The sequence below is a fragment of the Saimiri boliviensis genome, chromosome 4, assembly GCF_048565385.1.
Source record: "Saimiri boliviensis isolate mSaiBol1 chromosome 4, mSaiBol1.pri, whole genome shotgun sequence".
NCBI classification, from domain to species: domain Eukaryota; kingdom Metazoa; phylum Chordata; class Mammalia; order Primates; family Cebidae; genus Saimiri; species Saimiri boliviensis.
In genome coordinates, this window is record NC_133452.1 from 33,398,552 (window position 1) to 33,413,105 (window position 14,554).

Consider the following 14,554-nt stretch of genomic DNA (forward strand, 5'->3'; position numbering starts at 1 on the left):
TCCGTCTTTCTCAGGTCTTCATATATTTGAAGACTGCCGTCATGTTCTCCCACCATTTTGCTCTCATATGGGTTTGGCAACCTGGGTAATAAATTATTGTCCTTTTAAAATGTGACATGATGGATTCTTACGATTTAGGTGATGAAACTAGTTCTCTGAATGGGATCACACTGGGTCTAAGGATCTTTCCTTGTTAAATGATTTTGTTGCTGTTGAAACTGCCTGTGACTTTATATCGTATACAGTGTCTCTTAGACCCACACTTGACCTGAAGTCTTTGTGCAAAAAGAACAATCAGGACCCAAAGAAATAAGGAGTAATATCAAATATTACTAACTCAATGTTCATAGCAGCTCAGCAACTCAATCCCGTCAGTCTCAGGAATTTGCAGGATAATGTCAACTCCCTATCCCTTCAAACCTGTTTCAGTTTAGTTGACATCTCTTCCTTGCAGATGACTTTCATGTATTGACCAGCATCTCTTTATACTTACTATGAAAAGAACTGGCCAAATTCAGGATATGCAGATGAAGACAGTATAGAATTATTTGTGGGCAAGTTGTTTTGCCTTTTAGATTTCATCAGTCAATCTGTAATAAATCAACTTTTAATGGGGTGAAATAGCCAATGTGAACCACCCATCCAAAGGAAGCCACTCTTCTCTTCTCCTCTAGTGTACTGACCTTGGAAGTGGAATTTCACTTTAGTGAATGAACTCCACTTTTCTAGGATTTGAAAGGAGGTTGCAAGGGCCCTCCCCTGTCTGACTTTCTGATTCTTAAGTTTTTGGAAACAGTCCAACTAATGGTATGTTGGTGGAAACATGCCCAGTGCAGCTTCCTGCTTATGTTACAGATTTACAGGAAGGGAAAGAACTTCCAGATGATTTATCAACATTTATTAAACCTTCCAACATGTTTAGAACCCTAAGCATTGGGTACTGAGGATACAAGAGAAAATGAATGTTTAAACCCCTAACCAAGAAAAGTACAATCTGTGTATGCCACTTGGGAAAATGAAGGCTATGGCCTAAGCTGATGTAAAGAGAAGAACATGTGTTTCCTATGAGTAACAGAATTCACCTAAATATAAGACTGTGAATCCTAACAAAATTGCCTATTCTTATGTAAGTGTATTTAACAGTATAGTAAATTTTTAAAATTTCAGATATTACTATAGTATTCTTGAAGTAAGATTTTAGATTTCATATTAACCTGTTCTTTTTCTGTCTCTTCATCTAGAAGTTATATGAGTATTTCTTCTGAAGAACCAAAGCTGAAATTTAATGAGAATTTCTACAATTAATGGAATTCCTTTCATGCTATAAAGGAGCATCCCCTCCTCCAGTTTTCTAAAGAGTTCTTGACCGTCATTTTGAAAAGATTTATTAAAACTAACTAAAGACAACAGATGATAGCTTTTCTAATAATTTTCATCAATAGAAAAAAGGAAATACTTCTCATTCTTCAATACTTTCAAATGGCTTTTTCCAGTGTGCTCCTTCTTAGCAAATCAATATTTTTCTGCATTCTTTAAAAGACAAGAGCATTTGGCTGTAAAAGAAATGGGCTGACTAAGCATGATTTTTTTGGTCTTAAAAGCTTAACATGTAAAATTGGCAAAAAAAAAAAAAAAAAAAAATTTACCTTTTATAATATAATACTTGAAAAATAAGTACCTCTTTGCTCTACAAGTAGAATGAATAGGGGAAGAGTTTAAAACTGTTTGTTTAAATATTATTGCAAAGAGCTCTATTTGTAGAGGCAAATTATAGGCAGATTACCAGGTTCTTATAAATACAACTTGTACATGGACGTTCTGCAAACTAAGCTGTCACATTTTTCTTGCAACTCCTTTTGCAAAAGCATACTAAAATGTTTTAAAATGTGAAAAAACATTATTTTTTCAGAGCAAGAAAATAATTTACTGTTCTCTTAATGTATTTATAAAGTTTTTCCATATGAACTAATCAAATAAGTTAGAACAATGTGACAACATTACAAATTTAATTTGTTAGATACATTCCTTCTAATGTTACATGAGAGAATGTTACTGATGATTCAGGGCTATTTCTGAAGTCTGTATGTTGCTGCTGTCCCCGGTGATGGTGGACTTATCTTTGCCTTACCTGATTACGAATTATGTTGGGGAAAATAAAGATGTAATATTTCTTTAAATAAAAAAAGAATTTGGTTTTGCTCGTTTAAGAGCAATGAAAAACATGATGGAATGTTGACTCTGTTTGGCACACAGGACACGGCCCTTCATGGAAGTCCTTGTTCTGCGTGGCATCTGTCAGCTTTCACCTTTCATTCTTATTCTTCAGTTTTGCTGCTGAGCCTGGCTGTATAAACTTGCACTTTCGTTTGCTAATATAAATTCAAATTTATTTTACCGTATTAGAGACGACTAATGATTAAATGTAGAAGAAGAGGGTGCACATGTTTTTACATGGAGTGTTAAAAGTAAATTTATACCACTGTAATGTGCAGGTTTTATTAAAAGAGAAATTGGTTAAACTGCTAGGTTGAATGAGACTTTATCTATTGGACTTTTTTTTTTTAATCCAAGCATATGGTCTTTAGTAACAGCTTGTAATTTGTTAAAACACTCATTTGGGGGTTTTGCCTATTTTCAGTTGTCCATGTACACAGTCATTATATTAAAAAAGAAATCTGTTCAACAAAGTTGTTTTATTTGTTTAAATCAACCTAGCATGAAACACCAAATAAAATGTTGACATAGTTTTTCTTTTAGGTTTCTCATATGTTATAACTTAACTCAGATTGATTCTTTAGTCTTCAAATTGTCCTTCATTTAAATCAGTGACATTTTCCCAGCCTCCTGTTGATTTAGCATATAGGATAGCTTTATTTAAAATTTAGAGCAGTAGGTCTGTTTTGGCTGTTTTTCTTTTTCATTTATGTTTTCAGACTTTTGCAATCATTAGCAAACTGAAAGCCTTCTAAGTAATCAAGTTTTCATTCGAAGTGGTATAAAATTCTTAATTATATTGTGTTCAGAGCAGCGCTGCCAGGGAATGATCCTGACCTTTACAATGGCTGGATTGCTTTTCGGCAAGCACTTGGAAAATCTGTATTGACTGACAGACCTTAAAGAAGTCGTCAGTATTCACACTACATTAAGTGGAGGCGCTCAGGAATCAAATATGCCCCTCAGCATGAAATGAGAGTGAATGGGCTTTTAGTTTCCTTTCTACACCATTGCAAACTACCTAGGCCAATTTAGTCACCAATCACAGGGCCATTTGGTGGTACCTCTAGCTATTACAGGAAGATAGGGCTTGTATGTGTCCTCCCTCCTATATAACCTCACCACCTCGTCGTGTTTACAATAAAAGCAAATCTAAAACAGTTATCTTACGTGACCAGTTTATTAGCAAGCAGGGCTTCTGGAAAGCTTGGGAAAGTTCCTTCTCTGCTCTTAAGTAACCCCACAAACACCTTGACTAAAGGTTTACAGTGAAGCAGAAGCAATGATATTCTGAAAGCAGAATTAAGAAACCTAATCGCCCGGTTGGATCAGGCAACAATCATAAATGTGTGTGGAGTCCTGGAGGGGGAAGGTACAGAAGCAAAGAGATCTCTAGTCCTGAGGAAATATCAGAAGTCATTATTTTGCAGGATCTGTCAGATTCTTACACTTCATTGCATGCATTTTGCCTCTGAAAGTGTAGACAACCACCTACTTTTCAGGCTGTGTTCACTGATGAAAAATTACTATAATATCCCTTATGCCGATGAACACTCTGGCATATATTTAGGTAAGTGTTTAAAGCATCTGCCTAGCCACCTGGTTGGGGTGCTTCAAATAGTATGTAACTTACCCTCAGAACAAGATTGAAGTTAAATTACACAGCACATGTATATTACACAGTTTATTTAAAGCATTTTAAAGTAAATTATTGCATAAGAAGTTAACAGTCAACAATAAATTCTTCCATCCTTTGTTTTACTTTTTTTAAACCTGATTGAAATGGACTATTGGTCTACATCCAATGTTAAATGTTCTGTGCATTGAACATTTAAAGGCATGGTGGGGCTGGCTTCAGTGACTTACACTGTAATCCAAGCACTTTGGGAGGCCAAGGCAGGAGGATCGCTTAAGGCCAGCCATTCAAGACTAGCTTGAGCAACATAGCAAGACCCCCTGTCTCTACTGCCAAAAGAGAAAAAAAAAAAAAAAAAAACATGATGGAATAGCTATTGGATCAGGTTACAAAAAGCAATTTTTAAAAATAAGCTAACATCTAAGAAACATCATTTTGCCTTTACTCCCTCCCCCAAAATCCTGTTTTTACTCAGTAAACACCTAAGCCCACTCGAAAATGTTCTGGATTGTCATTTTCTCACATCCTTTAGCACCTCCTTAGTTTGGGGGAGGCGATCTGAAGGCCTTGCAAGAAGTGGGAGAGAAGAAGACCAGCATGTGAATAGAAGGGACAGGGTTTTTTTGGTTTTTTTTGTTTGTTTGTTTTTAAAGACAGAGTCTTGCTCTGTCACCCAGACTGGAGTGCAGTGGCACAATCTTGGCTCACTGCAACCGCTGTCTCCCAGGTTCAAGCGATTCCCCTGCCTTAGCCTCCCGAGGAGCTGGGACTACAGGCGTGCACCACCACACCCAGCTAGTTCTTTGTATTTTTTAGTAGAGACAGGGTTTCACCATGTTGGCCAGTATGGTCTCCATCTCCTGACCTCATGATCTGCCTGCCTCAGCCTCCCAGAATGCTAGGATTACATGTGTGAGCCACTGTGCCCGGCCTAGAAGGGTCAATTTTATTATAAATATTTTGTTAGTAATTAGTTCCTTGGTGACTCTCAATTGGATTATATTCGTTTGATTAAAATTTGAGAGATAAAAAGTAATTTTAGAAACTAAAAAAATACAAAAATTGGGCATGGTGGTGCGTGCCTGTAATCCCATAGGTGCTCTGGAGACAGGCACGAGAATCTCTTGAACCCAGGAGGTGGAGGCTGCAGTGAGCCGAGATCATGCCACTGCACTCCACCCTGGGCAACAGAGTGAGACTTTCTCAAGAAAAAAAAAAAAAAAAAAAAAAACTAATGCAAAGATTTATAAAGTTCTAAAGAAGTTCTAAAATTCTGTTTGAAAATATACAGGTCAGGTGTCATGGCTCATGCCTCTAATCCCAAAACTTTGGGAGTCCAAGGTGGGAGGATCGCTTGAGCCCAGTAGTTTGAGACCAGCCTGAGTAACATGGAGACCCTGTCTCTACAAAAATTAAAAAATGAGCCAGGCATGATCACACATGTCTGTGGGTCTCAGTCACTTGAGAAGCTGAGATGGGAGGATCACTTGAGCCCAGAAGGTTGAGGTTGCAGTGAGCTGTGATTGTGCCACTGCACTCCAGCCTGGGTGACAGAGCCAGGTCCTGTCTAAGCAAACAAAAAACTAAAAATTAAAGAATACACTAAAAAAAGGACTGACAATCACTTTTGAATTACTGGATCTCTAATTACCTTGTGGAAGAGTAAAAAGAGAGGGTCAGAAGGCAAGATGCTAATGCTGGAAGCAATAGAAAAATGAAGAGCCAGTATTACACTTAGGTGGTTAAATACCAGGTTTGCCAGTATTAACCATGGGAAGCTTGGTAAATGACTTGTATTCTCCATATCTGAATATTTTCATTGCTAAGTGGGAGAATAATACTCATCTCATGGGGTTTTCTTAATTATCAAGATTGAATAAAATGAGTATAAAGTTTCTCAGTAATTTTTCAATAAATATTAAAACTTCTGTATTTAAGCCTGGGCATGGTCGCTCACACCTGTAATCCCAGCACTTCGGGAAGCCAAGGCAGGCGGATCACCTGAGGTCAGGAGTTCAAGACCAACCTGGTCAACATGGCAAAACCTCATCTCTACTAAAAATATAAAACTTAGCTGGGCATGGTGGTACACATCTCTAGTCCCAGCTACTTGGGAGGCTGAGGCGTGAGAATCACTTGAACCTGGGAGGCAGAGGTTGCAGTGAGCCATGATCGCATTACTTCATGCCAGCCTGGGTGACGAGCAAAACTCCATCTCAAAGAAGAATATTTTGTGTTTAGTTTGAGATACTTGTGGAAGACAAGGCCTCTGAGAGGCCAAAGAGTGCCTGGAATCTGCCCCTGTAAGTGGGATTTTCACTCTAATAGTGGCATTGAATGTCGTTAGTCTTTTATTTTTAAGTAAGATGCCCATTCTAGGTAGTAGTATACCAAGCAAGTTAAATGTATGAACTGTTTTCTTCAGGACAGTATTGCAAGTTTAGAATTTGTAATTATTAAGTTGCTACCATATCACTATTTAATTTCACAATCACTTTCCTTTCCATCTCTCCCTAAATGTTTTCTTTCCCAAAAGAATTTTCATTATTTATATTTTCACTTATTTGGAGGCTTTTTTGACATCCTTTGACACAATTAATTACCTTGTTGGCTGCAAATACAGGGATAGTAAACTGCTTTTCCAGAAATTAGTTGACACTGGCCAGCCTCCAGGAGGCGCTACCGAAAGCTGAAGCAGTGAGAAGTTTCTAAAGCCGTTTCCAAGAGGACCAGGAGGTGCATCTTGTTCCAGCTGTGTGTAATGACTCCTCCTCTGCAAGTGAAGCTGCCTTACCAAAAGGTGGTATCAGAAGAGATGGGGCCAGGCACGGTAGCTCACACCTGTAATCGCAACGCTTTAGGAGGCCAAGGCGGGTGGATCACTTAAGGTCAATACCAGCCTGGCCAACATGGTGAAACCGCATCTCTACTAAAAATACAAAACTTAGCAGGGCATAGTGGCGCACATTTGTAATCCCAGCTACTCTGGATGCCTAGACAGGAGAATCGCTCGAACCTGAGAGGTAGAGGTTGCAGTGAACTGAGATTGTGCCACTGCACTCCAGCCTTGGCGACAGAGCGAGGCCCTGTCTTTGAGACAGGGCATTGCTGTCTCAAATAATAATTATGTATGTGTATATATATATATATATATATATATATATATATATATATCGGGAAGGCAGGGATTTGGAGGCCCTTGTTTGATGGGAGGGTCAGGGCATCCTTTGGTGTTTCTCCTAGTTTCAGTCATCTTTCCACCTCAGCATGATTGGCAAGAATTTGCCTCACTCTGAGCTGTACCTGCCCTACACTGTCATTCATGCCGTCAACTGACATGACCTCTGGCTGGTGCAATATCAGTGTCCCAGGCTTTTGGGTTTGGGGAGGGCTGGAAAGGCAAGTGGGGTCCCAACATCAATGACTGGTATCATTTTGCCATGGTAGGAACAGTAGAAATAAAATGACACTCAAGGGCATTCTTAGTAACCTGTTCCCCCAGGCTGTACATCCCACATTGACGTATCTGAGGGCTCTTGTCAAAAGCCAGCCCAGAACCAGTAAGTGGTGGCCGGAAATGCCAGAGAATTAAAATCCCTGTGAAGCAGCTTTCAACCAGTGACAGAGTCTGTAAATATGGCCCCCGCTCCTGCCTGGGGTGTGCTAACTCTTACATGTATATTTACACTCTTGCCCAGAGCTGCTTCACCAGATCAAGTTTCTGTCCATCACAGTGCTAGCTGGCTTCGTAACACTTAATTATTTGGCTACATTTCCTTACTGAGGTTCCCTTTGCCTCCCAGATAAACTGCTTATACTCACATCCTCATCATAAGGTCAGCCTCCTGGGAAACCTGAACTGAGGACTATCAGGATAATTTCACAAAACAATTAGTATTTTACCTTTTAAAAATAACATCGCTCAGAATTTTTTTAAAAAATGAATAAATTTAACTTGAAAAACTCTTAGTGTTCTGTCATTTTGTCACAGATATGCAGCAGCCAGTGAATAATGTTTTCAGCATAATTTCAGTTCTTCTTGGATATAAATTATCACTGGTGAGTGTGTGTTCACTACCATGTGGCCATAAACCTGTGACCATCTGTTTCCTTCCCTACCCTTTATGTTCTGGCTGATAGTTCTCGGCTGCTGAATTCTGTTCCCTTCCTTCATACCTCTGTCCCTCTTCACAGCCCTGAAGTCTCTGATGGTGTAATCACTGCTAACCACTCAGCATTGCCTCTGTGCTGTGGCTGCCATGTCTGGAAGGACTGGAGTGTTGAGTTTGCAGCATTTTCTGAAAATCTCAAAAAAATCCAATAGGCAGTTCTAACAACATGATGAATTCAGAATGCCATGCAAGTTCTTTTTAGAATAATACATTGCTTTTATTACTCATAGAAATTGCTAGTCGTGGGTGGGGAATATGTTTTTTCATATATTCTCATAGGATTCAAATGGACGTGGTTAGGAAATCTGAATAGTTAATAAAATAAGACCTGTATTTTGTAAAGAAATGTAAAAGCTATTAAGATGTTACATTAAAATGCACTTAAGATGCCTAAAATGTACTCAGCAGCTTGTTACGGCTTGCATGTTGTAATTTTTATATCAAAATGCTTTCTTCACATTGGAAGAGAAATTTCCGTTACAAAATAGAAACATGATAGGTCATTTCAAAATAGTATTTTGTAGCTAATTTTTCAAATGTAAATTTGGAGCACTATTATAAACACAAAGATGACTCACCAGTTATAATATTTTAAGTATTCCAAATGTAAATATTTATAATATTGATATGAAGGTAATGTTTTTAGGAGTGGACATATAGGAAATACAAGGCCAAAAAATCTTAGAGGCCCATTTTCTCATGGAAAAATAATCTGTTGCTCATGTTTCCTCAACAGGAAGGAATGAAATGGAAATGTAGCAGAGTTTAAAAATCTCTCTGGAGAAATGCACTAGAGATGGAAATGGCATTTTATACTAAAGACATCAGCATTACTGTTAACTTCTAGGCTTCCTGCAAAGAATGGATGTTACCACTCTCTGCTTAACTCCTTGACTCTGTCCAGAGAAGGTTCATGTTTCCTTCAGGTCTCTCATCCAGGCCAGGAGCACACCTGCGTACATCTGTGCTTCACAGTCTAGAAAACCTGCTTCCCATAGCCCAGCCACTGCTGTCGGCCCCTGGCCTCCAGTTTAGGAGGAAACCATCTGTCCAAACGAAGACGCTGTCCTGAAGGCTTCCAGCTCACTGCTGCAGGTCCATGCTTATTCACTTGCAAACGCCATTCCCCCTGTTTCTTCCCTGCTGTGACACCCTCCAAGGCTGCAACTTTCATTCATAATGGATTCTTTTACACTTGGTCCACGTTCTCAACAACAATGGGACTAAAACCCAGAGGTTCACAGAAACTACAAAAGTCACCCTGAGACAGGCCAGTCTGCCCAGAGGTTGGCCTGCAGGACTGCTCACAGCATTTGGATGTCAGGCCTCAGCTACATCTCTGAAGCACAGGCGAAGGCGCCCTGGGGAAGGTGGAACACCAGCATCTCTACTGACGCTCTGGGGTCCTGCTGTCTGTCACACCCTGACTGTGCCACAGACCTTCTGTACTGTGTCCGTTTCCAGACAACCTAATACATCCTTCTTAAAAAGGAATCCTGAGTTACTCTCTTTTGGCATCAGGGAGAGAGAAAGGGGAAAAGTCTAAAATTTGGTTTAGGATTCAATCCATGCCTGTATGTTGCCCTGCCCCAACTCGGGACTCAAATCACCAAATCCTGGTGCTCACTGCAGCCTTGAACTCCTGGCCTCTAACAATCCTCCCACCTCAACTTCCCAAAGTGCGGGGATTACAGGAATGAGCCACCACACCCAATCTGATCAATCTCTTACCACCTAATGCATGGACCCTTGCTCAAGACCTTCTGTTGTTTCCCCATAGCTTTCAGCTCATGGAGGCCTTTAAAAGGAGATCCATCAACCGATTTTGACTCAAGATAGATGGATACTCATGATCTAAAAAAGGAAAACAAAAAAGATTACATAACATATAACACTTTCTTCCTTTTATATTCAACAGAGACTCAAAAAATGCATGTATAATTTTTGAATAGTCAGTTTTTTAATGTAAGTTAGTTTCTTTCTCTTATGTGGAGACATGAGTAATAAGAATGTTGTTAGGATTTGTTTTATCTCTAAGCTTTGATGCATTTTGAAGCTTAGTGGTAACTGCGTTTGCACATTTGTATCCTGGCCTACGGAGTTCTAGAAAATCTCCTATATTCTATAGAGAATACAATTATAATAGCTGTCATTCATTATATGTTTACTATGTGCTGGCCACTGTAGCTGAATATGCATAGCTCCTTTAATCCTATTGTGGTTATCCTCTGAGACTTAAAGAAGTCAAGGATTTTGTGAATGTTGCACAGCCCCTAAGTATGTGGCCAGGACTAGAGCCCATGTCTGTCTGCGTCCAGACCCCAAGTTTACAACCACTGCTCCATCTGTGATGTGACCTCCAAAATAAGTTCATTGAAATCCATGTGCTCTGCTACATATGAAGAGAATTATTGCTTTAATTAAACAGTCAATTCTTGGGGGGCGGGGGAAAGGAGCTGGCAGTTTTAATTAAACACAGAGAGACTGAACAAATAAGCAAATATGTTGGAGATAGTTGGAGTCAGGTTTCTCATTCTCAGACAGTGTAGTTAGAAATATGGAAAGAGGAAAGGCTAACATAAACCCCATAGTGTTGAACTGGCTTTGCAGGGATTGATGTGAATGCACAGTTTCTAACAGATTAATTTGTACACATGTGTGTATGCATGTATTTCTCTCTAAGCGCTGTGTACTGAGAGGGCCTAGAAGCAATGACGATCCCTAGGAATGAACATACGTAGGGCCGAGTTATTGGTTACTGAATAGCATCCTCCACTAAAGGAACCAGGGCTCTTTGGAGAAATGGCTGATGATAGACTGGGAGCAGGGAAAGTATAAGATGGATTTGGTCCATTTTATGTCCCAGAAAGTCAGAGAGTGTCCCCAAAATTATGAAAACTTGTCAAAATGACACAGGAACCAGTGCAATAGGTCTTCTAATAGCCAAATCTAGGACAAATTGAGCACCAAAATAATATTGGTAGTCATAGATTGTGACTCATTAATAAAAGACAATCTTTGAGGCCATACCGATATAATTAATACATGAATTAAAGAAGAGAAGAAGGAAAGGATCTAATTCACAATTAAATTCCAGGTAATAAATATAGAAAGAATAATGGAATTTTAAAATTACTTTTTGCAATTACACTAAAATTGATTCAGGCAATAATTGCCAATGAATTCCACAAATGAGTGAGTGAAAATTTGATGAGAAGCAACATGTGGATGTTGTCTTAAAGTACCTTTCCACAAAATACCTAACCTTTATTTCAGGCGTCCCCAAACTTTTCACACAGGGGGCCAGTTCACTGTCCCTCAGACCGTTGGAGGGCCGCCACATACTGTGCTCCTCTCACTGACCACCAGTGAAAGAGGTGCCCCTTCCTGAAGTGCGGCAGGGGGCCACATGTGGCCCGCGGGCCGTAGTTTGGGGACGCCTGCTTTATTTATTCAAAAAGCACAAAATACGTATGAGTTAACTTTAAAGTAAAGGAACTTGGTAAATATCATCTTAACCAATGGATAAATGTTAACCCTAGTCCTAGTCATGGAACAAAGACCCACGTGTGCCCTCTCATACAATACACTGAGAAAACATGGCATTGTGGTATTCTGCCAAAAATGCATAACCTGAATTTAATGATGAGGAGACGTCAGACAATCCCAAACTAAAGAGCATTTTATAAAGTAACAGGCTTGTACTCTTCAAAATGTTAAAACTGTGAAAGATAAGGAAAGACAGACATTTCCAGATCAAAAGTGACTTAATAAACAACAACAACAACAACATAAGATCTAATATGATACATACTTCTGGGATGGCTCCTTTGCCTATAAAAGACCATATTGGAACAAAAGGCAAAACCAATGAGGGTCTGTGAATTCACTGGTAATGTATCATTGTTAATTTTCTCATACTCAGTTGTACTCTCATTAGTTGGGAGACTGCTCTTATTAGGAACTACAGACTGAAGATTTTCTGTTTTAATTTTACTTTAAGTTCTGGTATACATGTGCAGAACATGTAGGTTTGTTACATACGTATACATCAGACTGAAGGGTTAAGGGGTATCAGGGTATGTCTGTAATCCTCAAATAACTTAGTGGGGAGTATATATAATATACATATATTATACAACATATATGTATGTGTATATATGCACATGAGGCCAATGTAAAAAGTTAACAACTGGCAAATTTGTGTAAAGGATATATGCAAATTCTTTGTGTTGTTCCTATAATTTTTCTATGAATTTGAAGTTACTTCAAAATACAAAGGTTTTAAGAAACCATATGCACACAAGTTTCAGATGATCTCTATTCCTTCTACCTGCCATTAACACAAAAAATTAAATGACAATTATGGCAGTTTAAGGAATCTAGTCACAGCTGTGCCATATACCAGAGCTATGACATTCAGCAGGTGAAATAGTAACAATGGTGTGTGTCTACTGAAGTCTTAGTCTGTGCGGAAACAGTGCCCAAATCACTTTATAAACATTACATCATCCTTCCAACAAAGCCAGGAGGCTCAGGGCGCTACGCACCTTACCCAGGGCCACACACAGCTATTAAGGGGTGGGGCAGGCTGTGAATTCAGGCCCATCTCACGCACTGCTCAGGCTAACTACCTCTCTGTTACACTAGTTTGTAAAAAGACCAAATTGCCCTAGATGACTGCTAATGCTGGCACAAAGATTCTATAAGATACATTTTCAGGTTTCTTTTCTGGAGACTGTGATTCATTTGGTATGGTGGCAAGGGAGGGCTTGACAGTCTATGTATTTTTGTTGTTTGGTTTTTTGTTTGTTTGTTTTTAGAGAGAGAGTCTCACTCTGTCACCCAGGCAGGAGTACAGTGGCACAATCATAGCTCACTGCAGCCTCCCAAGTAGCCATGACCACAGGTGTGCGCCACCACACTGGAATTTTTTTTTATTTTTTGTAGAGACAGGAGTCTCCCTAGGTTGCCCAGATGGTCTCAAACTCCTTGGCTCAGGAGATCCTCCCACCTCGGCCTCCTACAGTTTTGGGATTACAACCGTGAGCCACAACGTCCATCCTGAGATTCTATATTTTAACACTTGTCCCAGCTGATTCTTGGAATCAGGCCTCTCATTTGCTGTGGTCATGTGTGTGTGTGTGAAGCCTCGCTAGGATTAATTTGTTGAGGTGACATATGAACCCCTCACCTGATATTTTCTATTAATCTATGTGTAGGTGGCCAGTGTCGTCTTTTTTTTTTTTTTTTTTTTTTTTTTTTTTTTTTTGAGACGGAGTTTCGCTCTTGTTACCCAGGCTGGAGTGCAATGGCGCGATCTCGGCTCACCGCAACCTCCGCCTCCTGGGTTCAGGCAATTCTCCTGCCTCAGCCTCCTGAGTAGCTGGGATTAGAGGCACGCGCCACCATGCCCAGCTAATTTTTTGTATTTTTAGTAGAGACGGTGTTTCACCGTGTTGACCGGGATGGTCTCGATCTCTTGACCTCGTGATCCACCCGCCTCAGCCTCCCAAAGTGCTGGGATTACAGGCTTGAGCCACCGCGCCCGGCCTGCCAGTGTCGTCTTCTTAGCTGTGTTGTGTCGCATGGCAGCACTTCTAGTTCTAAAACATCAGCACTGCTATCTTAAGAGGGAACCAGGAAATGGTTTTCTTCATCACTTACATGCAGTGACTTCGCATCCCTGTCACCTGGAACAGCTCCCAGTTAGGCCAGCTCTCCTGCAACAAGTATTGATAGCATCCCCTTTTATTCTTCAAAGGGTCTCTGTTTGGATTATACCAGGCTGCTGGAACGCCCCCTCCTGATGCTAGCTGTCCCGGCCTCCCAGAGGCAGTCTGTCTCCTATGCGCCCTCCGATTTGTCCCCAGCTCTAATCAGCAGATCACTGACCAGACCATAGCAAACTTTGTGCCCAAGACTTAAAAGAGCCATCAGACCGTGAGAGCCATTTATAGTCTCACTAAACACCAGTGCAGAACTGCCTGGACACTGAAGTAGCTTCATGCATTCTCTCCCTCTGAAAATCATATACACACCGATACTGCTCTTCATGTGAAATTTTCAAGCCCAATTGTTTCCTTGTCAAAGACAGTGCATTTTGTTTATGTAAAGCCTAAGCATCTTATACTGATGGCCTCTCTCTGTGTCACGATCATTTGACTGTGAAATATAATTCTCTGTAATCTTGTAGTTCAGACAGGTTCTCAGCCTGTGCCCTCATCCTCTCTTGATAATGACATCATCACTCACCCTCCAGCTGGAAGTGACAATGCTTATCATGACAAAACAAACAGTCTTTGCTGGCAGAGGCTTTTGTATGTGAGTGTGTGTATCTTCTGAGTCTTTGGCTCTCATGGCCGATGAAATCGGTCCATCTGACATCCTGGAAAGAACAAAAAAGTTAAAAAGTCATAGGCAACAAGTCAAGATGTTTTAAAAATATATATGAGGGCAAGAAGGCCAGGAAAACGAGGTCCTTATTCATGCTTCTTAAGCCTGAGGAATCCAGATGTTTAATTATGTAACA

At 40.0% G+C, this 14,554-nt stretch overlaps 1 protein-coding gene across 16 annotated transcripts in view; it reads left to right on the top strand.

Moving 5' to 3' along the window:
• The window catches only part of MAP7 (microtubule associated protein 7), a 193,320-nt gene extending 190,573 nt beyond the window's left edge, over nt 1-2,747 (top strand). For all 16 annotated transcript variants that reach the window (XM_039467427.2, XM_039467428.2, XM_039467429.2 and 13 more), the window contains one exon: nt 1,242-2,747. In XM_039467427.2, coding sequence (XP_039323361.1) covers nt 1,242-1,252 — 11 coding nt within the window. In that variant the 3' untranslated portion in view covers nt 1,253-2,747. The remainder of the gene's footprint in view (nt 1-1,241) is intronic.
• The last annotated feature ends 11,807 nt before the right edge of the window (nt 2,748-14,554 follow it).